The 24,131-nt window shown below is 44.4% G+C and overlaps 2 protein-coding genes across 2 annotated transcripts; one reads left to right on the top strand and one right to left on the bottom strand.

The window, feature by feature from the left end:
* Positions 1 to 847: 847 nt before the first annotated feature.
* LOC133122275 (WD repeat and coiled-coil-containing protein-like) lies at positions 848 to 4,362 on the bottom strand. The gene is made up of 3 exons (XM_061232210.1): positions 2,494 to 4,362; positions 1,673 to 1,793; positions 848 to 1,020 (listed from the first exon to the last, which is right to left on the bottom strand). The coding sequence occupies exons 1-3, from the start codon at positions 4,360 to 4,362 to the stop codon at positions 848 to 850; spliced, it is 2,163 nt and encodes a 720-aa protein (XP_061088194.1).
* A 1,659-nt stretch (positions 4,363 to 6,021) lies between these two features.
* On the top strand, positions 6,022 to 23,406 carry cdc5l (CDC5 cell division cycle 5-like (S. pombe)). Its single transcript, XM_061257270.1, has 16 exons — positions 6,022 to 6,214; positions 8,699 to 8,802; positions 9,657 to 9,818; positions 10,441 to 10,568; positions 10,999 to 11,098; positions 11,572 to 11,790; positions 12,646 to 12,790; positions 12,944 to 13,132; positions 14,708 to 14,856; positions 15,676 to 15,838; positions 16,378 to 16,542; positions 16,885 to 16,965; positions 17,473 to 17,715; positions 18,716 to 18,913; positions 21,718 to 21,930; positions 22,633 to 23,406. The coding sequence occupies exons 1-16, from the start codon at positions 6,170 to 6,172 to the stop codon at positions 22,738 to 22,740; spliced, it is 2,412 nt and encodes an 803-aa protein (XP_061113254.1). The 5' UTR covers positions 6,022 to 6,169; the 3' UTR covers positions 22,741 to 23,406.
* Positions 23,407 to 24,131: the final 725 nt, after the last annotated feature.

Here is a 24,131-nt window from a genome sequence, read left to right as displayed (position 1 = left end):
AGCTTAATTACCTGTGGCAGGGTATAAAGGCTGCCAGTGTTTGTATGCTTGCGGTTGTGTGTTGTGCCCCTGAGATGCTCTCAGTCATGTCCTGTTTTGTCCAATACAGTTTCTTGTTTTATGTGGGTGAATAAATACACCTTTGGTTTGCACCATATCACCACCTCTTGTTGCTGTGTATCCAGCTGCTAAACAGCTCAACCTAACACTATGTCTATTATTTTAAAATTAATGAATGGGAAAGAAACTAAAATTTGATCAATTATACAAATTTGCTGCTGATTAATGTATTATTAGGTGACCAAGTACAGTGAATAATTTCACATGTTGGTGAAATTTCAGACTTTTAATATGTTTTATCACTTCTGCTATATCTGGCCTATCGTTTTTTTTATTCTGTCATTTTTTTAAAGATGGACCTCGTCCAAGAGAATTTGAACTATTAAATTCACCATTCCTAATTGAATGTTCCTCTTTAATTCTATTATACATATTATAACATTTAATTACAACAAACTTTATTATAGGTTCTACTGACAGTTAAATGACAACCCAAAACCAAAGGATTAGCCCAATCAAAACAAATTGTGGTGCTATGAAAAACAATATATAGAAAAACCAATTTTTTGGGTAAAAATTGTTCCTTTGCAGAGATTTCAAGCTTCAAGTTGTCTTTATTGCATTCCCATTATGAGAAGACTGTTACAGCTTTTCATCAAAAACAGGTGAGAAGGATATTCTGAGAATGAAAGATAAACTCGATTGAGAGTTTAAAATGTCAGTCCACAGCTGTCAGATTTTTCTCTCGAGCAGTCTAGTGGCACTTCCTGAGCCAGGCCTGAGGGCCTCAGGTATCGGCGCTTTGGGAGTCAGGCCCAGCTGGACTTGGCACTTCTGCCTCACGGGGAAAACTGTCTGCCATTTTCCGCTTCCCATTCCTCACAGTGAGCTCGCTGTCGGGTATGAAATTCAGTGGTACAAATCCTTCGGCGTCCTCGACAAGAATGATCCAAAGCGGGCCTACAGTGTGTAAAGACATATTCTGTTTTAACAGTAATGTGGCACTGTGACAGTTATAGTGGCAAAATAAAAGCAAATTGCACACCTCTTCCAAAATCATCTCACAATAATTAAGTCTATATCAATCATTCAACTCTAGCCAGGGAATGTGCTCTCATAAAGCCCTTTTATGTTAATTGACAATCTAGGATTTTATTACAAAATAATAAAATCTTCTCCGGCTGCTTTATTTTGTCTCCTCTCAGGTTTGCCACTCAGGCCTCCTACTGCAGTGCCATTAGGAAAATAGCCTTGAGCTTTAATGGTTTCACCTTCTTTTACCCAGTCCAACCACAAAGCCACAAACACAACTATAAGCTGATTTTACTTTAAACCTTTTAATCCCATCTTCTCCCTCTAATCTCCTCTTCTGAGTGAGCACGAGTATGCCATTTAAAAACAAACTGTGTGGTGTAGATGTCTTTTAGGTGCGGAGAGGGGGGAATGGGAGTGAGAAAGAAAATGGAGTAATGTCAAGGGGATGAATATGTGATAGCTAGAATATGTATCTTGATGGGTTTCAGGATGTTGTTTTGCGATGTAAAAATACATGTTCTGAATGTTCTTTCCAATGAACTCTTCCCCCGAGAAAAGTTACATGCAACACACTCACCATGCATCATCTCCACGACAGAAAGGTTGAAGAGGTCTCGGACCACACCCAGGTGGAGCTTGTTCTCACAGAGTAGGACAGATCGCCTCTCATCGATGAACACATTCTCAGAAAGCTGCTTCTGCAGGGGACAACAGCACGTACAATAAAGATAAACACCTACACCGAGTCACTGAAACTCAGCAAAATTGATTCATTTACAATGAATCAACAAATAAACACCAACATTGAACCACTTAGGGAATCAGTGGGTAAATATACAATTAGCAATCATTGTCAAATCTCAGATTACTATAGGCGAGTAAATAAGTGGTTTATTTGTAGATTAAATAAAGGAGGGAGGGGGTGCAAAACTCACTGTCAGTGTATACTCTATACTCCATTTACTGTAAGCATTTTTACATTTTGAACATGTTTAGCTGCTATTGTAATATATTTTTTAAATATTGTGGAACATAACCATTAAAATATACAGTGAAACATCAGTACTAAACAAACAATGCGTAGTTAACATTGAGATCATTTTAGAAAAGTAAGCAAGTGGATTTTATCATGTTATTGATTCAGGTGAGGAGTTTACACTGCGGTACTTAATTGGCTTTCACCAGCAGATTACGAGTGGTTCATACTGTCCTCCTGGAGCCTTAAATCCTGTCTGGATCAAACTAAACACAGACTCCATGAAATCCCTCATGCCAAATGTTAAGTCTACAGACAATCCTGAGATGTTTTATTTCGCTGGAAAACTACTGCACCAGACATACAAATGTTTACCTTTGAGTGAACCATATTAAGCCTGTTATGAAGAAGGCAGACATTACCTGACACGTTATATTTACAAAGGGAGGATCCTGGGGTAAAGGGTAGTTCCTTGTGAACTTCCTCCCGTTGCGAGTGAAGTCTGTAATTTCAGACAGACATTGCTGCAGCTCTGTGAACCTGGTGAAAAGTTTCTCTATTTTCTGGGACAGCTCATCCAGTGCCCTCTCTTTTGGCAGGCAGCTGTCCCTCGGCTGGGTGGCGTCTGAGTGCATCCTGTCTAGTACCTCCAACCGAGGTGGCCCAGCCGAGCTGGGGTCCTTGCCAACCTGGCCAGCTGCTGCCAGGCTTGCCATCCGCTTGATGTGATCCATGTCAAAGTTCTCGACAGCAATTGGCGATGTTGAGGTCCCCCGCTGAGAGTTGTGGGAACTACTCCTTTCCGAGTCGCCATTCTTTATCTCTGCACTCGACTTCCTCCTGATTCTTGGTGACTGGATCACTGATGCCTCAAGGGGTGCATGGTCCTTTATTCCTGGGGACTCTTCCCTGGAGAAATTCCTTCTAATTCTGTATGAATTCATATCAGATTCCGAACATTTGGTGGCCAATGGTCCCACCCCCTCATTGTAAATTAGCTCTTTGGTCACAAGCCTGATGACATATTTTTCCGTGTTGTTGGAGGAAGGGAGGAAGGCGGGATCGCCGGACTTCTGTTTCCCCACCATGAGGAGCAGTGAACGGTCATTTAGGAAGCACACCCCCTTGGGCCTCTCATTCTTCTGCAGCTGGATCTGTTGCATGTTCGGCACAGCAGCTGCCATGATGCCATACACCAGCACCATGTTGCAGGAGTTGGAGGCCACAGCCACAATCCGTCCGCTGGCATCAAATGCCAATATATCAGGGACCAGGATGCCAGGGATGATGACTTTCCTGACTGTGGTCACTTTCCTCTCATACGTCACCAGGACCAGGTGAGAGGACTCTTGGCTAGATCCTGAGTGGTCTCTGCTCTTCAGGTGGAGAAGGGGGCTGGGGTCAGACCTCCTGTGCTTGGCAAGGATGTGCACCATGTCGTCTGACCCATACGGAGGTGTGGAAACAGAGCCGAAAGCGAACAACCTTTCAGAGTCGAAAGACCTCCTCCGTGGGTCTGGACTCCACTCGCCCTCCAGCAACGACACGGGCAACTGGGAGCGTAGGGGCTCGGAGTCAGAGGGGACGTTGCACACCCCACCAACGTTGGTTCTGTCTAGCGGTAGCTCGGTCGCCACCGCAACCTGAGCCTGCTCAGTAGAGTCGATGGCGCAGATGTAGCCCCCCACATCGAACAGGGGGCAGTAGGTGCAGGCTGTGAGCGTCCTCTGGATGTCGTTCCAGATGTAGGAGTGGAGGGTGGTGCCGATGGCCAGCACCAGCCGCGTCCCGTCCCTCGTCCAGCAGGCGCAGTGGATGGGGTCGTTTCCCCGGATGTCGGCCCGTACCCTGCGGTTGTCCACACGCACGGAGAAGAGGACCGAGGCGTCGCGCTTGGTCAGGACGGCCAGGATGTCAGACCTGGGGTGCCAGATGCAGCCCTGGGAGAGCAGGGGGAAGGGCTCACTTGTCTCGCAAGTCTGCGTGCACAGCAGCTTGCTCTGCTCCAAGGAGCTGAGCTGCAGCTGCCACACCGTCACATGCTTCTTGTGCTCGACCGCCAGCAGGGCCGGGGACCCCGAGCAGCAGAGGGGACCCCAGTACAGGCCAAGCACGTGCTCAAACTGCCCGATGACGTTGGTGTCACCAAACTGCAGGTCTCCGTTGGCAAAGTACAAAGACGTCAGGCACACTTGCTTTCCGTCCGTCCATGCTATTCCATGCACCGGGTGGATTGCCTGGTGTAGGGTGTTCAGGCCTGTCCGTGGGAGCTTTGCTTTCCCAAGATCCATCCCTTGGACAGTCAGACAAAGAGCAGAGCTTCTTGCTTCCGTCTCGGGTGTTGCTAATGTTGGATGATGGAATCACGTATATAGTCACACCTCTTGCGTTTAGGATCTCGGACAATCAAATGTTACTGGGGTGTGTCTCTCTGCTGTGCTGTGGAGCAGTGGCTGAGGCTGGAAATGGACATGTAGAATTAGCAAAGCCTCTTTCCTCCGTCTCCATCTCTTATGGTGGGAAGACCTTAATCCAATCAGCACGCTCAAGGGCTCATGACAGCCTCTGAGATGATTAGGCTTCAGTGACCTTATGGCTACTCTACACGCATTTCAGGTATTTTTAATCACCCTTAATTATTCAGACATTACATTACCGGCATTTAGCAGACCATCTTGTCCAGTGAGACTTGCACAACCTTGCATTTTTACATAGCATCTATTTATCCAGGTGAGTATAATGAGGCAATTTAGATTAAGTACCTTGCTCAAGGGTACAATGTCAGTATACAGCTTGGGAATCAAATCTGCAACCTTCAAGCCCAGTTCTGTACCCATTACTTGACACTGCCACCCCATTCCTATGGCCTAGACATATTTCTGTGTGGAAAGTCAAGAATTGTAAATGAGAAGTGTTTTTTAAACTCATTACGTAAAAACTCATTTGGTTCCAATTAATTTGTTAATGCAGCTTCACACTGGCAGACTTTGATTACATTCAGGTGCATTTACTGAGGTTGCATCAGTGAAATGTTATTGCTTTGTAAAATTAGGTAGCACAAATTGCAATTAAAAGTTCCTTGCAATTTTCATGGTTTTTTTACCTTTACGAGGGCATTTTTTTACAGTATAAAAAGACTCAGGTGCACATCATGTGATGAAGTTATTCAGTCATCATAAACAGATAACATTAAATGGTGCCTGAAACAAAGCTGTCTAAGCCTTGGCTGTGTTCTTCATCCCAGTTGGCATTTACCTATAAACCTGGCAGAACATAATCTCTTCTCCATTTTCGCAGGTCAGTCCATCTTCCAGCCCATGCCTCAATGGCTGATATTTTGTTGCACAACAACAAAGGTGACATTATTTATCCTCAGCTGGCCAGTGTCATGGGACATCAAGAAGTTCAGCTGTTTTTCAGACCAAATGTCAAAATGGGGAAGAAATGTGATCGAAGTGACTTTGACTGTGGAATGATTGTTGGTGCCAGATAAGGTGGTTGGAGTATCTCAGAAACCGCTGATCTCCTGCGATTGTCACTCACAACAGTCTCAGTTTGCAGAGAATGGTGTGAAAAACAAAAACAGCAGCAGTTCTGCCCGCAAAAATGCCTTGCTAATGAGAGAGGTCAGAGGAGAAGGGCCAAACTGGTCAAAGCTGACAGGAAGGCAACAGTAATTCAAATAACAATGAATTATAACAGTGGTATGCAGAAGAGCATCTCTGAACACACAATGCGTCAAACCTCTAAGTGGATAGGCTACAGCAGCAAAAAATAAGCCAAATAAATACCTATTAAAGTGCTCACTGAGTGTATATAAATGACGGTTTTGTTGTGATGTCGTACTACCTCCTGGCATAAGTGTCGCTGTCGAAACACCTCTACAAAGTAGTAATACACTCGTGCGTACATACCATTGGACTCAATGGTAAATGCGTAAGCAACTAACCCACAATGCAATGCCGGAAGTCATAAGGTGCCATATTGAAGGTGGATTTCTGGTTGAAAACCACATCGCGTTATTTTGTGTTATTCCTAAATAGTTTTGTTTAATTCATTTGATTTCGGCATAGGGAGAAAGAAAACTCAGGTTTCAAGATGCCGCGAATTATGATCAAAGGCGGCGTGTGGCGAAACACCGAGGTAGGTTATTTTTCTAGCATTATCTACGAGGACATTTTTCCATATCAGCTTGCTAGCTAACTTGCTAACGCTACTTTACCAAGCACCTATAAAGTTAGCTGGCTATGACATGGGACATCATTGAAAACTTAGCCGACAAATTAAATGCATCTGATTACAAACTGGCTACCTTTACTGTGTTACATTAATTAGCTATCTTTGTTCATGAAGCTGACGTTGGCAAGCTTCGGTACACGTAGCTAGCTAACGTTAGCAAATGCTTTACGAGCTAGCTAGCTAACTTAACTTGGCTACATCTGGGTCAGTCAGTCTGCCTGCCTAGCTTTAGCTAAGTTTTTTTGCTTACCAGCTAAGTTAGTTAGTTCCCGCTGTTTATCAAGTTCATGTCGGTTTGCCAGCACAGATGACGTTGCATAGCTAGCCAGCCAGTTAGAACCCATCTTCCATTGATGTTTAGTTAACCTCACGTTGGATATGTTTTTGTGATGTCAAGAGTAATGTTGCGTTGGTTATTCTTTTTGAATAAGGCAAACACTAATACTATTTACTTTTGATTGTGACATTATAGCATATATAGGGTGCAAATAATATGCATTGTACTGTCCAGACACCTTTAGATCAGTGGTTATCAAACTTGGTATGGGGACATGTGTATGCATTCCCATAGTTTTAATGTTAATTTGTCTTAATTATACTTTTGATTTGCTCACTTAGGACACAGAAATTGTCAAACATTGTTATGCATGGTCTAAATAATGGAAGTTCCATATTCCCATTGTGCTGTTTGTTAAACTGATTAAATTAAAGACTGATTCAAATCAACAGGCTGCAAATTGGCTAAAGGGGCAACACATGGTCACTAAAACTAGCCATTTGGTTGATGATTAATAATTCAAAGACAAAGAAAATAAACATCCAGTGAGCAGCAATTCTGCAGGCAAAAATGCCTAATGAGGAGGAGGGTTTGGCTCATTGTCATTTGAAGTCAATTGATTCACCACACTTATTTAATCAGTTAAAAAAAAAACCAGGTCCATCTAAACCACTGCTCTAGATGATGGTTTATATAACTGCATTTTGTTATATTGTGGAAATCACTTTGAACATGTGTGACAGGTTCGTAACAGAAACTTGTCTAGTCGATTTTGAACGTGTTGACCCTACATTGTTTTAAAGTTTGGTGAAGACAATGCTATATCATTTCCTCCAAATGTATTGGAACAGCAAGGTGCATTTCTTTGTTTTTGCTATACACTGAAGACAATTTAGTTTGCGGTCAAAATATGTAATTACTTGAGATGACAGATCTGAATTTCAGCTTTTATTTCCTGCTATTTTTATCTAGATTTGCCAAACAACTTATAACATAACATATGTTTAATATAAGACCTCCCGATTTGTAGGTGAGAAAGTATTGGAACAGGTGTTTATTGTTGCTCATTTGTGTCCTGTTAGATTGAGTGGTTACACAATAAATACTTCTGAATGTCTTCTCTTGGTTTTATTTTTGGGTTTTCTCTGTGAAGACTGCATTTGTGTTAGAAAAGATAAACCAACATGAAGACCAGAGAACTGTCATTGAGAGAAAAGAGGGGAAATTGCACCTAGCGATATTGGCGGTGGCTTGTACAACAACTGTCCTGGAAAACAAAGAAACCGCTGATGTACTGAGCAACAGACATCGAACAGGTCAAGGAAAACAACAGCAGTTGATGACCGGAATATTGTGAGAGCTGTGAAGAAAAAGCCCAAAACAGCAGTGAGTGACGTCCCAATCAGGGCAGGGGTGAAGGTATCTCGAAGAAGACTTTGAGACCAGCAATATAGAGGCCATACCACAAGATGCAAGCTCATCAGTTTTAAGAATCAGAAAGGCAAGATTACATTTTGCAAAAAAGTACAGTGATGAGCCACAAAAGTTCTGGAACAAAGTTTTATGGACTGATGAGACCAAGATTAACCTCTACCGAAGTGTTGGAAAGGCCAAAATCTGGAGAAAGAAGGGATCTGCTCATGATCCAAAAAATACAAGCTCATCTATCATCACAAAGGCATCACAAAAGAAGAATGCGACAGTTTGGTGATATCAATGGGTCACAGGCTTGATAGAGTTAAGGCATATGCTACCAAGTATTAGGTGTTTTTTACTTTTATTTAAATACTTTGTTCCAATACTTTTGCCCATCTAAAAATTGGGTGGTCTGTTACAAAAGATGCTATGTTCCAAGTAGAATGTAACACATCTAGGTGTACATACCAGGAAATAAAAGCTGGAATTCTGAACTCTTGTCTCGTGTTCATCTTTTTATCCAAACCCAAAATGTATTCAGTGTATTGGAAAAACACAGCAATTGGCCGTGCTGTTCCAATGCTTTTGGAGGGGACTGTAGCTCAGTGCATTTGAACTGATGCTATTGCTAAGGCTGCACATTTCCTATGCTTCCGTCGGTTGTGGTTGCTGATGTATGTAACATCTTTTTCCAGGATGAAATCCTTAAGGCGGCGGTTATGAAATATGGCAAAAACCAGTGGTCTCGAATTGCCTCCCTACTGCACAGAAAGTCTGCTAAACAGTGCAAAGCCCGATGGTGAGTGCAGTATCTGCTCGGTCGCTGTATGTTGCTATATTTACTGTTGTTAGTTGCGATAGCCATCCAGTTAGTCTAAACAATAACAGTGTAATGCGATACTCAAATAATCATTGTAAGATTACAGTATCCATTGTGAATAGAAAAAGATGAGTTTACCAGCAAACATTGGTTATGCTTTGAAGACCCCAAGACTGGCATTAACTGAGACAACACAGAGGTGCCGCCATAAAATAATCTTGCCCCATGTACATTGGTGTCATCTAGCTTTTCAAAGTTATCCCAGGCTGTTGCATTTTAACACAGCTGAGCTAGTAGCAAGAGAGCGCCATCAGAAGTGTGAGCAGCCGTTTGTCACGCAAAATTAGTTCCGCTCAATTGATATCATTTAAAAAGGGTGTTTATTTGAATTCATATATTTTAATGGATTCATGGATTGTGTGATCTTTGTATAATTGCGTTTTATACGCCCATGTGGGCTGGGCTTTCTTATGGATGGATGAAAAACAGAAAATAAATAATAAATCAATCATACATTTTAACAACTAAAATTTAAAAACCGACAATTGCTGTCATGAATGAATGACTGGTGGCTATTCGGTTTTTTGACCCACCCCTCACAGTCAATCTGAAAACATTTTTGTGTCAACAATTGTTACAAGTATTCACATCTCAAACTTGCTCTAGGAAATGGTTGTACTTTAAAAGTAATATCATTACAGGGGATAATGCACCCTGTCTAATATGTATAGATTACAGGCAGGATAATTTGAGTTTGAGTGAAGCTGAAAGTGTTATGCCTAGAGCGTACAGGTCAGAGTGCAGTCTCCGGAACATTCCTTTGCGTGCTGCAGGTATGAGTGGCTGGACCCCAGCATTAAGAAGACGGAATGGTCTCGGGAGGAGGAGGAGAAGCTGCTCCACCTGGCCAAGCTGATGCCCACGCAGTGGAGGACCATCGCCCCCATCATCGGCCGGACTGCTGCCCAGTGCCTGGAGCACTACGAGTTCCTGCTGTGAGTCCTGCTCCTACAAGCTGTTGGAGTACAGCGTGTCAAACAAATCTGGGCCAGATACGTAATCATTTTGGATTCAAATATGTTTCTGGGTTCGATTGATCTTGCATGGTGCCGTTGAGCCAACCATGAGGGCCAGATGGCATGGGTTGCACTTTGAGAGCATTCAATTGGTTCCAATACAGCAGACGGGCTCAGTAAAGTGTAGAAAAGCATTCGGAACAATTATAAATTTGACCCAGGTCTGTTGCTCCTATAATGAGTTAAAGTACAGTGTGTAAGTGTACAGAGATAATGCACGGGGTGTTAATGTATGTTATTGCACAGTGAAAATTCACTGTGGTGTATAGTGTATCCATGCATAGTAATGTTAGTATGCAGTATGCAATGCAATATGCTTGAACATTTGCTCATGTGTGTACCCCATGCTGAATTACAGACAGATTACGCCTAGTCCTGGGCTAAATACATTTTTGAATGGAGATTCTCCATACAAAATTCTGTTTATTCCAGGACTAAGCTTAATCTGTGTCCGTGAAACCGGCCTACAGTCTTTAATGGAGTAAAACCCTGCAATGAGAGAACCTGTGCAGATGAAGTGAACGTGTACCGTCTGCTCCAGAGACAAAGCTGCTCAGAGAGACAATGAGGAGGACACGGCAGACGACCCTCGCAAACTCAAACCGGGAGAGATTGACCCCAACCCTGAGACCAAACCTGCTCGGCCTGACCCTGTGGACATGGACGAAGGTGACATTTCTGACCCCGAAAGGCTCATTTACGCCTCGGTGACAAAGGAAAATTATGCGAATTATTGTGTTTTGACATCTAGCTGTAACATTACAGGCACCTGTCAGAAGTGAGAAGGTTTCCAATGGCGCGAGTACTAGTTTACTAGACTATTTGTTTTTATGAGGGAAGACGTGTTTAAATAGCTAGCTAGCAAAATGGACAGGTTTGTGCAGAAGCTGGTTGCTATAGTAACAATACACACTGTAGCTGAACTGTAAAACATCTTCAGACAGAGTTCTGTCTGTCAGCACTTTTGTTGTACGGCACTGTCAGTTAAGCATAAAGCAGCCTTATCTATCGGGCAGATATACTAAAGGCGTTTTCACTGCTAGTTGAGCTGTTTTTAATGTAGCGGTTTTTTGCCTAATGCCTTATGTCTGATCTGCAGATGAGCTCGAGATGCTGTCAGAGGCCAGGGCTCGTCTGGCCAACACGCAGGGCAAGAAGGCCAAGCGGAAAGCCAGAGAGAAGCAGCTGGAAGAAGCCAGGTACAGCACATGAAGTACTGTCTGCACAGAATGTACTGAATCACTGGTACTGTCTGCTCAGAATGTGCTGAATCACTGAGTACTGTACAGTCAGAATGTACTGAACCAGTGAGTACTGTACAATCAGAATGTACAGAATCACGGGGTACTGTACAGTCAGATTGTACCGAGTACTGTGCAGTCCCATTTCACTAATTCGGTCAGACTCGTACCGTTCGCAGTACTGAATTAGTGGGTGATTTTGTCCACTGCTTTACCTTAATCTCCTTGATGTAGTACTGAGGTCACAGTGATGTTTGTTGGTAGCATGCTTATATTGTCCAGCACTCATCAGTGCTTTTGCTGATGGCATCTATCTGTCCAGAAAGTCTTCAAGGGCCAAGGCTCTTAGCGCCTAAATGTAAATAATAAATAACCCTGTGCCCTCTCCTCCTCTCCTCCTTTCTCTCGCCCTCTCCTCTCCCTCTCCCCAGGCGTCTGGCCGCCCTGCAGAAGCGGCGTGAGCTGAGGGCCGCCGGCATCGACGTTCAGAAGAAGAGGAAGAAGAAGCGGGGCGTGGACTACAACGCTGAGATCCCCTTCGAGAAGAAGCCTGCGCTGGGCTTCTACGACACCTCCATGGAGAACTACCAGTCCCTGGAGCCCAACTTCAAACGGCTGCGTCAGCAACACCTGGACGGGGAGCTGAGGAAGTGAGTGAAGAATGAGTGCAGACAGGGCGTAACTTACTGGGGGGATATATACAAAACAGACCAAATAAATCCCCCCAATAATATAGCATGATGAGAATTTATTTTTCATATGATAAAAATGGGGATTTCATGATGTGATTAGGATACACTGGGGTGAGTTCCCTGAATCATGTTAATGCCATTGCGTTAAATGCCATTGTGGTGAAATATTTTCATTGCCTATTTCCTACTTCTGGGGTCATTTAGATGTATCGACCTCCTTATTAGATTCAACACTATCACATGATTGTTTGCACTGCAACCTTTAAGTGTTTACATTCTTGCTGTTACTTGCCTGTCGTATAAGGAAGTTATTACTGCACGCTATGTAGCTGTATAGAAAGATGGCGCTGTGGGTCGATAGCAAGCTAATAGCTGGCCTCCTAGCTTGTTATTTTGGGTTAATGGGAAAACAACCAAAGGAAACCTGTTAGTTGGGCTAGAGAGGAAGCATTTTAACACTGCCTTTGCATGACCATGTTCAGGCTATCTCACCTGTATCTATATAGCCTGCTAGCTAACCCCACCTAGCTAGTCAGGTAGCTAGCCTTCTTCGCTATAGCTACCTTGCTAGTGCACAGATATGAAGTTAAATAACTGAAACTATATGTACGCAGGCGCTCAAAGTACACAATCATGTGATCGCGTTGTATCCAATAAGGGGTTGAGTCGTCACAACCCCAGAACTGGAAATAGTTCAGTGCGATATCCCAGGTGACGCATATCTGTGTGATATCTCTCCCCCACACCATAACCTCGGCAAGAGTCCCATAGTGAGAGTTTAACCGTGGTACTTCCTGTGCTTCCTTTGCGCAGCGAGAAGGAGGAGAGGGACCGGAAGAAGGATCGACAGAAGATGAAGAGGAGGAAGGAGTCTGACCTCCCCTCAGCCATCCTGCAGACCAGCGGAGTCTCCGAGTTCACCAAGAAGAGGAGCAAGCTGGTCCTGCCTGCCCCACAGGTAATGTTGAGGATGTCTGTATCTGTCTGTCTGTCTGTGTCGGGTGGTGTGCATGTGTCTGTGTGAGTTTGCTCTCTGTTTTCCCGTGGAAAACCTACTTATTGACTTTTATCATAACAATTTTAATCTGTTATGGTGTTATCGTTATTTTAGATCTCAGATGCTGAGCTGGAGGAGGTGGTGAAGTTGGGCCAGGCCAGCGAGATCGCCCGTCAGACCGCCGAGGAGTCTGGGATCACCAACTCTGCTTCCAGCGCCCTGCTCTCCGAGTACAACGTGACCAACAGCAGCATGGCCCTGCGCACCCCCAAAACCCCCGCCGCCCAGGACAAGATTCTACAGGTAATCCCTCACACGTTACACAGGTGTACCCCCTTATACCCACCATATACACCGGTATCCCCTTATACATCTCACTCAATTATACATAGGTACCCCCTTATACACAAGTCCTTTACACACTACACCCCCATGCACAAGTCCCTTACAAAGTGTACATACCTTTCTTGCAGGTACCCGCCTTACACACAGTTTCCCCATTTTTCAAGCCAATCAGACATTACACACTGGTCCCCCCCTTTACACATCTTAGGTTGAGTGAATTATGAGGTGAGTATTGTTGGGGCAGTTTGCTAGTTCTGTGGCTCAGTCTGAAGAAGACAATGGGGCTCAAAGAATTTACTTCCAGCTGTTATTGAACTCCATCCAACTAGAATTTTCCAAAATAAACGGAGACAGGCTGTGGATAGGAATTAGACCCTGCCAGCATTTTTTACTTGAAATGTTCTAAGATGTAAAAAAACTTATGAACTGAAAAATACACACCCCAGCTAGTAGAACCACAATCGGTTGTACAATACCCATAGATTCTCTATAATACAGTCCGTAGTAAGTACTGGTAAAGTGACGAGCAGACATTCTTATATTCGTTCAAAGCCAGGGTTTTATTACAGCTGATTTGTGTGGGAGGAAATCGCCTTGATGTCTGGTCCTACAGTCGTGCATAATGTAAAAACAATTTTGCTTTCATAATGAAACTAAACTTTGTGTGACAAACGGGGTCACGTTGACAGAAGGAGCTCCTGTTAAAGAACACCTGCGTAGGCCTTTTTGCAGATCTGCATGTTGAACCACAGCCAAAGATTTGGAAGGATCTGAACAGTTATTACAGCCAACTCATTTTCAAATCTGCTTTCTAATTGCCCCATTTTCTTTTGCCTGCCAAGCATTTTCTTTTTAAGTTGTAATGATTTATAATCCTGCCCCTCAGAATGGCAGTCACCAGGGATATCCGGCTAGCCTTCAGGCTAGGTAGCCAGCTGGCCTCTGCGCTTTGCTGGCTGTTCTGTAGCTGAGCTCCGCTGGTCACAGTCAGTGGTCAGCCGGTGGAGCGTAAGTCAGGTTCGTGGCTGGAAGGAGCTACGGTCCAAGAGCTCGTCTCGATTGAGAAATTTTCTTGGAGACACAACATGCAGTGTGCAGAAGCGGAATTAGTGGGGGTGCCGTGGGTTCCCCTGAGTAACCTACCCAAACAGAGACCAACATGGTTAAATTCATTAAAGACTTAGCTTAATGAGCATTGACGGTTAACATTGTGCTTCATTTGCATTTAAAAAAACATAAATCAAAACTGACTTTAAAATGGACTCGCTTTCTTTTTGCATTTCCCATCATGCCTTGCACCCATATCTATGGCTGGCTTGCTTTGGCCTTGGCAATGCATCCTGGGGGTGGTATGTGACGCGCATTGCTGAAGAGCTGCACATTGCTGAAGAGCTGCACAAACAATTTCACCTGTTATTGCTTTAACTAAAAGTTTTTATTGAGAAATATAGTCTTACTGTAATGGGTTTCTGGAACTTTCTCTTTAAGAGTCATTGTCCCTGGGTCTGACCCCACTGTGTGTGTTTCCTTCAGGAAGCCCAGAATCTGATGGCTCTGACCAACGTAGACACGCCGTTGAAAGGCGGTCTGAACACCCCTCTCCACGAGAGCGATTTCTCCGGGGTCACCCCGCAGAGACAGGTGGTGCAGACCCCCAACACAGTGCTGACTACACCCTTCAGGTAGGCACAACAGACTTAAAATACATGTATCAAAAAAGACTTGCATGTGAAGAAATGATCGAAATCCTGGACTTGTTTCCATCGTGGTCCTTGGTGTTCATCGGTAGCATTCATAGCAAGATGGGATCCAACGTCAAAAGAACAATGCGACATACAAAAATTCTTACCAGTCTAATATCCATAGTCATACTATAACTACTATTTACAGCATATCTTATAAAATTACACCCATTTAATACACAATGCTAAATAGACAGGATGAGCCTAATGCACTATTACAAATAGTAACCCTTCTCTAGTCATTACATTACATTTTCAAGGCATTTAGCAGATGCTCTTATCCAGAGCGACGTACAACGAAATGTAGATCAAACACAGGGACCTGTGTGAAGAGGACCCTAGAGGACAGTACAGTTCCGAGTCCTAGTGTGACCATACAGATACAATTGGAACCCTTCAATAGTCCACATCGGACATGCCATGGGTTACATCTGTAGATCTTGCAACTTTAGCAACTTCCTAACAAGTTTACGTTAATAGCAGACCTCATTTTTTGGCGGAAAAGGAATTCCCATTGGGAAAAAAACATTGGTAGAATGAGTCAAAAATGATAATTCCCTTCTGGGTTTTAGGACTACAGACTGTAACACTTAGGGGCATTTTGGACTCATAACTTGGTGTTTTATGCTGTGGCTGATTAACACACATTAACATACTGTTCAAGCTGGCTGCAGGGCCAGTTTTGAACACCTGCAAAGTTTTGAACACCTGCAAAAATGTGTGGACAGACTGCCATCGCCTTTTGCTGTGTCCCCACAGGACCCCCAGTCAAGGGTCTGAGGGCCTGACCCCCCAGGGCGGGCTGACCCCAAAGCCTGCCGTGGGCGTGACCCCCGGCCGGACCCCCCTCAGGGACAAGCTCAACATCAACGCCGAGGAGGGGATGGTGGACTACTCTGACCCCGCCTATGCCAAACACCTGGTGGGTCCATAGAGCATACATAGGAACAGGAGAGGGTAGGAGAGGCCAGGCGGTGAAGCCTAGGACAAAACAGGGAGACTAGCCTGTACTGCGAATGCTTGAATTCAATGTGAAAACCAAAGCGATTTAACAACCAAAGAGAACCTATTTGTTACATTTTTCTTTGTGACCAGAAATGTCAGTGTTCAGCTATTTGTGAAACAATAGTTTTTGTCCAAATTTTTGGGAAAATATTTATTAAAATGTACATATGTTATTATATATCAGACATGGTCACAACAACCCTTAAACAAGTTTCAAAATGTTGGGTAGTTTTATTTTGCCTTCAAAAGTCTGATGTTTCCCATTCGCTTGTTTGACACTCAACTGGCTTTACTTCTGGAAGTTTGCAGGCTTAGTTTAGCTTTAGGCTTGTCGAGTTAAATATGCATGTCTATGGGTGGGTCGCATTTCTTTGGCCCCAGGAAGCATAATGGGGCTGCACCTGAAACCCTGAACACTTGCCCAGCGAGCCTGACTGCACTGTTTTTCTCTATTAGCAACGGGAGTCCCGCGAGCAGCTGAAGATGGGCCTCATGACGCTGCCAATGCCGAAGAACGACTTCGAGATCGTGCTGCCCGAGAACGCCGAGAGGGAGATGGAGGAGCGCGAGACGGACGAGAGCTTCGTGGAGGACGCCTCCGAGATACAGCTGCGCAAACAGGTGCGCCGGGTAGCGATAGTGCCCCCTGTAGGTCAGTTAGTCATTACAGGAAATTTCTAATGAAACGGGTGCGCCGTTAGCAATAGTGCTCCCCGTAGGAGCCAGCTAGTCATTACAGGAAATTTGTAATGAACCGGGGCTATTTTTTTCTAGAGAGGGTAGTCTGCCCTCCTTTTGTATTTCTTCACTTTATTCAGACTTCAGAGAGGGTAACTGATAGACGGGATGACCATTCCAAGTGTGTAATGACTGGTCTATGGGTTGGACCATGCCACACCAACTTGCCTGCGATTAGCGCCATGATGTGGTGTTGTGCTTTGGTGATGCGTTTGTCTCTTTTAGGCTGCCAGAGATGCAGAACGTGAGAAGGAGCTGAAGCAGAGGCACGTGGCAGTGCAGAGGGCTTTGCCCCGCCCCTCAGAGGTCAGTCACATGACTAACATTAGTCCCTCCCAGAAGTTTGCGCCAACCATCACAGGTTGGCAACATGACCATATTTGGCCCCACCCTGCAGTTTGCCCAACCAATCATTGGCCAGTCTCTTGACCATTAGCTCCACTCCTCAGTTAAGTACCCATCTCTGTTAAAATGGTCAGCCACGAGTCTTATTCCTCCAATCAGAAACATGCTAGAGTGATGACACTCCTACTGCACATGCTCAGTTATACCCTCCTCCCACCAGGAAGACAGAAGACACATTCAACATCTAAATCCATTGAAGTAAATATTGTGATCGATGTCATACGTAATCATCTTTAAATATGGGGCAATTAGCAGATAGATATGTCTTAATATATTAAAATGTGGTTGGTCTAGTCCAAATAGTCTGAGTAACTGAGAGGAATGAAAAAGTGTTACAACCGTCCCCAGTCTACCCTACGACGTCGGTGTTAGCGCTCGGCGTTTGACGAGCGTGTCCGTGTCGGTCAGGTGAACGAGACCATCCTGAGGCCGCAGAACGTGGAGCCTCCCCTGACGGACCTGCAGCAGGCCGAGGAGCTGATTAAGAGGGAGATGATCACCATGATCCACTACGACAGCCTCCACCACCCCTACACTGAGCCCCTCTCCAAGAAGACCAAGGGCCCCGGCTCTGCCTCCAACAATGCCGAGCACATCGCCTACCTGGACAAAATCGCCTACGAGAAGGTCACAGAGGAGGAGCTGAGGAAGGTGGGTCTCCTTCGTCTTCATTGGCCTCTGTAACGGTAACATACATTTAATTGCAGTGCTGATTGGAACAAAGAAATTCATTGTCATGGATAGCCTACGGCAGCGTCACAAACGTAAACATCAACAATTTGGCATCTTGTTACCATAGACACAACATAAACCATCGAGTATAAACGCAAAACGCTGTGCGACACTCATTTGCGCAAATGACACCTTTTGACCAAGGTCCAACTATTTGCTCATCAGTTCCTGCAGTGATTCATTGGTTTTTACTTTGTTGCGCAACCTTTTCGGGAAATGTCATTTGACGCAAATGAGTGTCGCACAGCGTTTTGCGTTTATACTCGATGGTTTATGTTGTGTCTATGGTAACAAGATGCCAAATTGTTGATGTTTACGTTTGTGACGCTGCCGTAGGCTATCCATGACAATGAATTTCTTTGTTCCAATCAGCACTGCAATGAAAAGTATGTTGTCCACAATGTAACAAAATTCTAGAGGCGAGCGACACTGAGAAAGTGTCCTGCAACACTTTTTTCCACATTGTCATTTTTGTCATTCGACACTATGGACAAGGGTTGCATGACAAAGTATAATTCAGGCTTTAGAATTCATAATGACAAGTAAAGGTCATTCAGTCCATCTAGACTTAGATTTATTTGCAGACTATTCAGTTCAGTCATGACTACATTAATAAATATCGGCTGCTGCAAAGGTCCAGTCTGTCAGTCTTTCTCTCTTTTTCCATCTCTCACTCCCTCACTCTTGCTGTTAGGCAGGTACCGTGTTGAGTAATTGCCGTCTGTGTCTCTAATAGGCAGGGAGGTAGAGGTAGCATGTTGAGTTCGCACAGTCTCCATGTTAGAGAGGTGGAGGTAGCGTGTTCATTAGCATGATCGTGTTCACAGTATCTCTCCATGTTAGACAGACCGGTGGAGGTAGCATGTTCATTAGCATGTAGCATGTTCACGTTCACAGTCTCTCTGCGTGTGTCGTACAGTCAGATGAGCTGCTGGCGCAGGAGATGGAGGTGGTGAAGCACGGGATGGGGCACGGAGACCTCTCCATGGAGGCCTACAGCCAGGTGTGGGAGGAGTGCTACAGCCAGGTGCTGTACCTGCCCGGACAGAGCCGCTACACCCGTGCTAACCTGGCCAGCAAGAAGGACCGCATCGAGTCTCTGGAGAAGAAGCTGGAGGTGCGCACTATCTCTATCGAAATTCATTATCTCTGTTGGTCACCCTTTTCTATGAGGTACATGAATCGGCCTTAACTAATGTGGTTAACATGATTTAGTGATGTACAAATGCATAAACAAAGCTGTACAGATTCACAGCTCAGTAGTGAGTTACCTAGTAAGTTAGTTGGTTAATGCCAATTGGTGTAACCTTATTGTGAAGTGTTACCTCAAGGTTTCTGCTGGATAGGGATGCTTTTAGTTTGGCCCAGACAGTTTTTATGTGCAATGGAGGGTATTTTGAGTAAATACATTTCTGACAACTAGCTGGCTTTACAATAACTGGTGTAGGGGCCAGACCTGGGTCAAATGTGTAATTGTTTTGGATTCCAATACTTTTCCATGGTCTTGATCTTGACTGGTGCAATTGAGTCAACCCAGAGGACACAGAGGGGGGTTCACATTTTTTGAGAGTATTTAATTGGTTCCAATACAACAGACAAGCTCAGGAAAGCATAGAAAAACATTTGAATCAGAACAGTTGTGTATTTGTCCATCTCCAAAGCAGCTTGTAAAACCAGTAGGTCCTCAGAAACCTTTGTTAATGTATGAAATATCCTTCCTTACACACAAACCGTCTGGCCCAATAACAGTCTCTAAGTCTGTTTTTGGTGTCAGTGAAAGAGAACACAGAATGAGGAGGGAAACAATCGCACTTCCAGCAGGGGGCAGCATTGTTTATTTCTAAGGTTGTCGTTTTACTGGAAGCGTTGGATTAGTGCAGAAAACCACAATACTGTTGATAGAAACTTGCCGTGCACTCGTGTTTTATATATTTAGTTAGATAAGCCCTTTTCATGTTATCAGACAGTTTGCCATAATATTATCAAATGCTTTACAAGAGCTTGAATGTACTTAAAGTTTTGTGGACATTATTCCCAAGAACTAGTCTGTTAAATTTACAAAGCAGCATGCAGCAAGTAAATCCTTATAATTTGATTTTCCATTATTTAATGTCCACACATTGTAAGCAGAACAAAAATTTGGCCCATGGACTTCAGACAGTAGATAGAGGCATGTTAATATTATTCAGGAGGTGGTTGTGTCTCAAGGTTCACCAGCATAATTTAGCTGAAGAATGCGTGTGTGTGTCTTGGCTGGAAAATCGGGGCATGGACTTGGACTCCATTCAGACAGCAGCTGCCTTCTTAGTTAAACCAATTGGGACCTGCAGCGACTTTATTTGTGGATTTAAAGGCAACTACGAGCTGGCCAATCACATTTTTGTCCATTTAATAAGGCATGTTGTGATTGCCTGGAATTTGTTTATGACTAGCAGCCCCATGCTCTCCGGGGGGGCTGGTAGATACTTTTTCGTCCTCTACTTACTGGACTCCGCTTACTGGATCAGGGGCTCCACACCAGCATTTTATGTTAACCACACGGGAGGGGCAGCCTATAGCCATGTGGCTATGTTGCCTGACTGGGACCTGGAAGGCTGGTGGTTAGTGCCCCAGTGTGGCCACAGTAAGATCAGTGCAGCCGTTGGGCCCTTGTGCAAGGCCCTGGACCCCCCATTGGCATGTGGGATTATCCCCTGCTTAGTCTCATCAACCGTAAATCGCTTCAGATAAGAGTCCGCTAAATGACTAATGTAATGTATTGGGAGAGGCAAGAGGGCGCCTCCTGCTGGTAGTCTAACGCACAGTCACGGCCGCAGAGCACACAGCGAGGTCTGGCTGCCATGGCTGGCACGCATGCCTCAGCATTTTAGCGGCCATCTGAGGTGACGCAGGGTTCAGAGTTTTCAGGAGCCTTTATAGAAAGTGACGGGAAGCTGCAAGTTTAGGGGATTTTTTTAGAAATTTGCTTCCCCTCCTCTGTCAGCGTTGTTGTGCGTTCGGGTTACACCGCTAGAACACAGCGGCCCTGCTGGCGGGAACCCCGGCTCGGCGAGGGCAGTTCCAGTAAGAGAGCCCCAGCCCTTGCTGGGAAGGTGGGGGAAGGTTTAATCCAGGACTGGAGGGCTGACTCGTGGGTGGGTGGTGGGGGGGGGGGGGGGCTGAGGTGGGTGGTTGATGTTGGAAAAGTTTTTTGTTTTTTTCCTGAAATGTATTTTTTTTTCCTGTTCTAAAGAACTGGCTGTTCCCTTATGTGTCACACACGATTGTAAAAGTAAAGCCATTTGTGTATGTGTGCGTGTCAGATTATTGTAGCGAGTTGGATAGGTCTTGCTTTCCTTCCATGTAGTTCTACTATGTTCTGATTGGTAATGGAAGTTTCTCCTGTTTATTCCTGTATTGTAGTACATACTTTATACAAATAATATTTTAAACTAGCTCAGGTTTGCGCACGCGCGCGTGTGCATGTGTCCAATTCGTTCCATTTGAATAAACACTTAGTTCGAGTCACATACGCAATCCATTTCAGCATAGCGACATGGTAATGCTCCACTGTGACATTGTGCCGGGGAAGCAGTTGCTAACGACAGGCTACAAACCGGGCAGGCTTATACGGTGGTGTTCTGACCATTGTGAGCTAACGCGGTCTTCTGAACACAGGGACGTCGTGCAGTCATTTGACGTTTTCTCTTTAAATGTTTGTCAAATTCACATCACTCAAAGTGTTTTAGTGTCTGAGATGGTCAATAAGCGACCATAATCATAAACCACCTTCCTCAGGAGACAAACTACCATTGAACAGATAACTTTGTTAGAGTTAACTTCTGGTGGTAGCGGCCGCTTCCCCGCGTTCTGTTTGGAACGTGGCGGGTTTGTTACCTCACCTGAGGAAGAGCGTTCTGATGACGCCCGTCTCCGTTTCAGGTGAACCGCGGTCACATGACGGCGGAGGCCAAGCGGGCGGCGAAGATGGAGAAGAAGATGAAGGTGCTCCTGGGCGGGTACCAGTCACGGGCCATGGGCCTGGTCAAGCAGCTGGGCGACCTGTGGGACCAGCTGGAGCAGGCCCAGGTGGAGCTGCGCACCTTCCAGGAGCTGAAGAAGCAGGAGGACACCGCCATCCCACGCCGCAAGGAGGTCAGGGGTCACGCCTGGGCGGCGGGGTCGCCCTGTCATGATGATAAACTTATTACATAAACCGTATTCCTAATCAATAATAATACATAATAATACTTATTATATTTATAACACACTTTTCCTAAAACAAAGTTTACACGCATAGACCAGACCGAATCCGGGTACTTTGAACTACTTTGAAGTACACACCTCTTTTCGGGGGGAAATATAACATTGCAGGAATAGGGTATTTTTTCCTAAATTAGGTATATATTTGACAACAAAATCCGATGTTTTTTTAATTATATCTCCGACAAGCTTGGAAGTATTTTGAGCATTTCCATGCCAAGTTGACATTTTTACGGTGAATAGTTTTTGAGAACGAGAGCTTTGTTTGACAATTGCGCCAGTCGCCATCTGCACCTCCACCAATTACAAAATCACTTTAGCACATTCTCACAGGATCGATCGATACAAAAAAAAAAACATTTAGTTGTCAAAAGATATAGCTAATTTAGGTAAAATATCCTATTTCCTCAATGTAATTCTTACCCCCGAGAAGAGGCGTGGCTATGACGTGTTGCCGGTCTTGTCTGTTTGGGCCCATTCACTTTGGTATCTTTGAAGCTCGATATCTCAAAAAAACATTCAATGCAGACGGAACCTTATCATTTCAAAGTCATACATTTTAGCTAATGCGGTTTTTATGTCCTGGTTCTACAGGCCCTCAGAGAAGATGTGCAGAGACAGCAGGAGAGGGAGAAGGAGCTACAGCAGCGGTTCGCAGACCTGCTCCTGGACAAAGAGACCTTGAGTTCGTCCAAGGCTTAAAGCCCCACCCCACCCTTCCTACCCCCATAGCCGTATCCCTTCAATGTGTGCGCCGGCTGTAATAAATTGCTTCAAAGCTGTTATTTGTAGCTTCTGCTTCCGACCCATTGCTCAATAGGCCTTCAAGATGATAGAAGTAACATAGAGCCAGTCCCGTTTATTTCATATGGTAGCGTAGGCTGTTTGCTGCATTGTTAAAATGCATACCGATGTTCTCATGACTATCTGTGGATGACATGGCGTATAACGTGTTGTCATTTTACACATCTGTACTGATTGTAATAAACAGTTTAACGCCTTTTTTTTATTATGGAATTTTGCATTGTTCTTCCTGCCATTCTAGCAAGTGAATGTGTGTTCATCTCGGATGTGGATTCTTTTCCATGATTACGCGTTTCTTTTACACAAAGCAGCTTATGAAATGACCCAGTCCCCACCGTCTGCACAGCTTGGTAAAACTTTCAAACGCTTCCATAATTTGTGCCCTCTGTGTGGGTTTTCTTGACCGCTGGACAAACATAATTGTGTAAATGGGGCTATCCCTTTTTAATCAAATGTTTTTTTTGTTTTGTTTTTTCCTTCTGCTCTCAAGTCTGTTGTGTGGTACTGACTGAGAAAAGAGATTACGTTGTCTCTGTACGGGATGAATAAATTCACTATTTCCAATGCTGGCATTGCGGCATGTTTTTATTTTAAGTCCATTAAAGCGAAAATGCACTCCAATGCGTCCCCTCCTAATGCTCCCCTGGCTTGGTTTCCATCTTAGCATAACTTGTTAGCTTAGCATGAAGGCTTGAGGCCTATAGGAGTCAGTAGCCTACTATAACCGCTGAACACACGTATCCTTCCATCTTTCGCTTGTTGACCGCAGTGATCCGTGCTCCTTCTGAAGGTAGAACTATGACCTTCTTCACTGGCTCAACCAGTGGAAGATGCATGTGTGTTCAGCGTTTATTGCTCAGTCTATTTCAAAAACACATGATGCCGCGTGCAATTTAACCTTGATAAACTGCTTCAGAGTTGCTGTGTATTTCTTCACTTGAAGGAGGTAGGCTGTCTCCTATAGGCTTCAAGTCTTTACGCTAAGCTAACACGTTATGCTTGCATGGAAACCGAGGCAGTGAATTTAATCATCGGTGGCCTAATGTTGCCCATAGTTTCTGCAGTGTCCTGGTGTAACAGCTAGAAGCCAAAGTTAGGACTGCCCTCAAGTTGACCAAGAAAACATGAGCACATACTTTGCTGAAGTATAATTTCATTTTTAGATAAATCCGAATGAATTCGAAAGCATTAGTTGATTTTAACTGTAGTCTAAGGGGGCAATAGTTCAATTCACTGCTGTTAACTGCTGTTCTGTCCCACTTCTGGTCTGGTATTTGGTTAAGCCAACA

This window comes from Conger conger, chromosome 1, assembly GCF_963514075.1.
Source record: "Conger conger chromosome 1, fConCon1.1, whole genome shotgun sequence".
NCBI classification, from domain to species: Eukaryota; Metazoa; Chordata; class Actinopteri; order Anguilliformes; family Congridae; genus Conger; species Conger conger.
The sequence above is the reverse complement of the archived record's forward strand: the minus strand, read 5'-3'. Positions and strand labels throughout refer to the sequence as shown.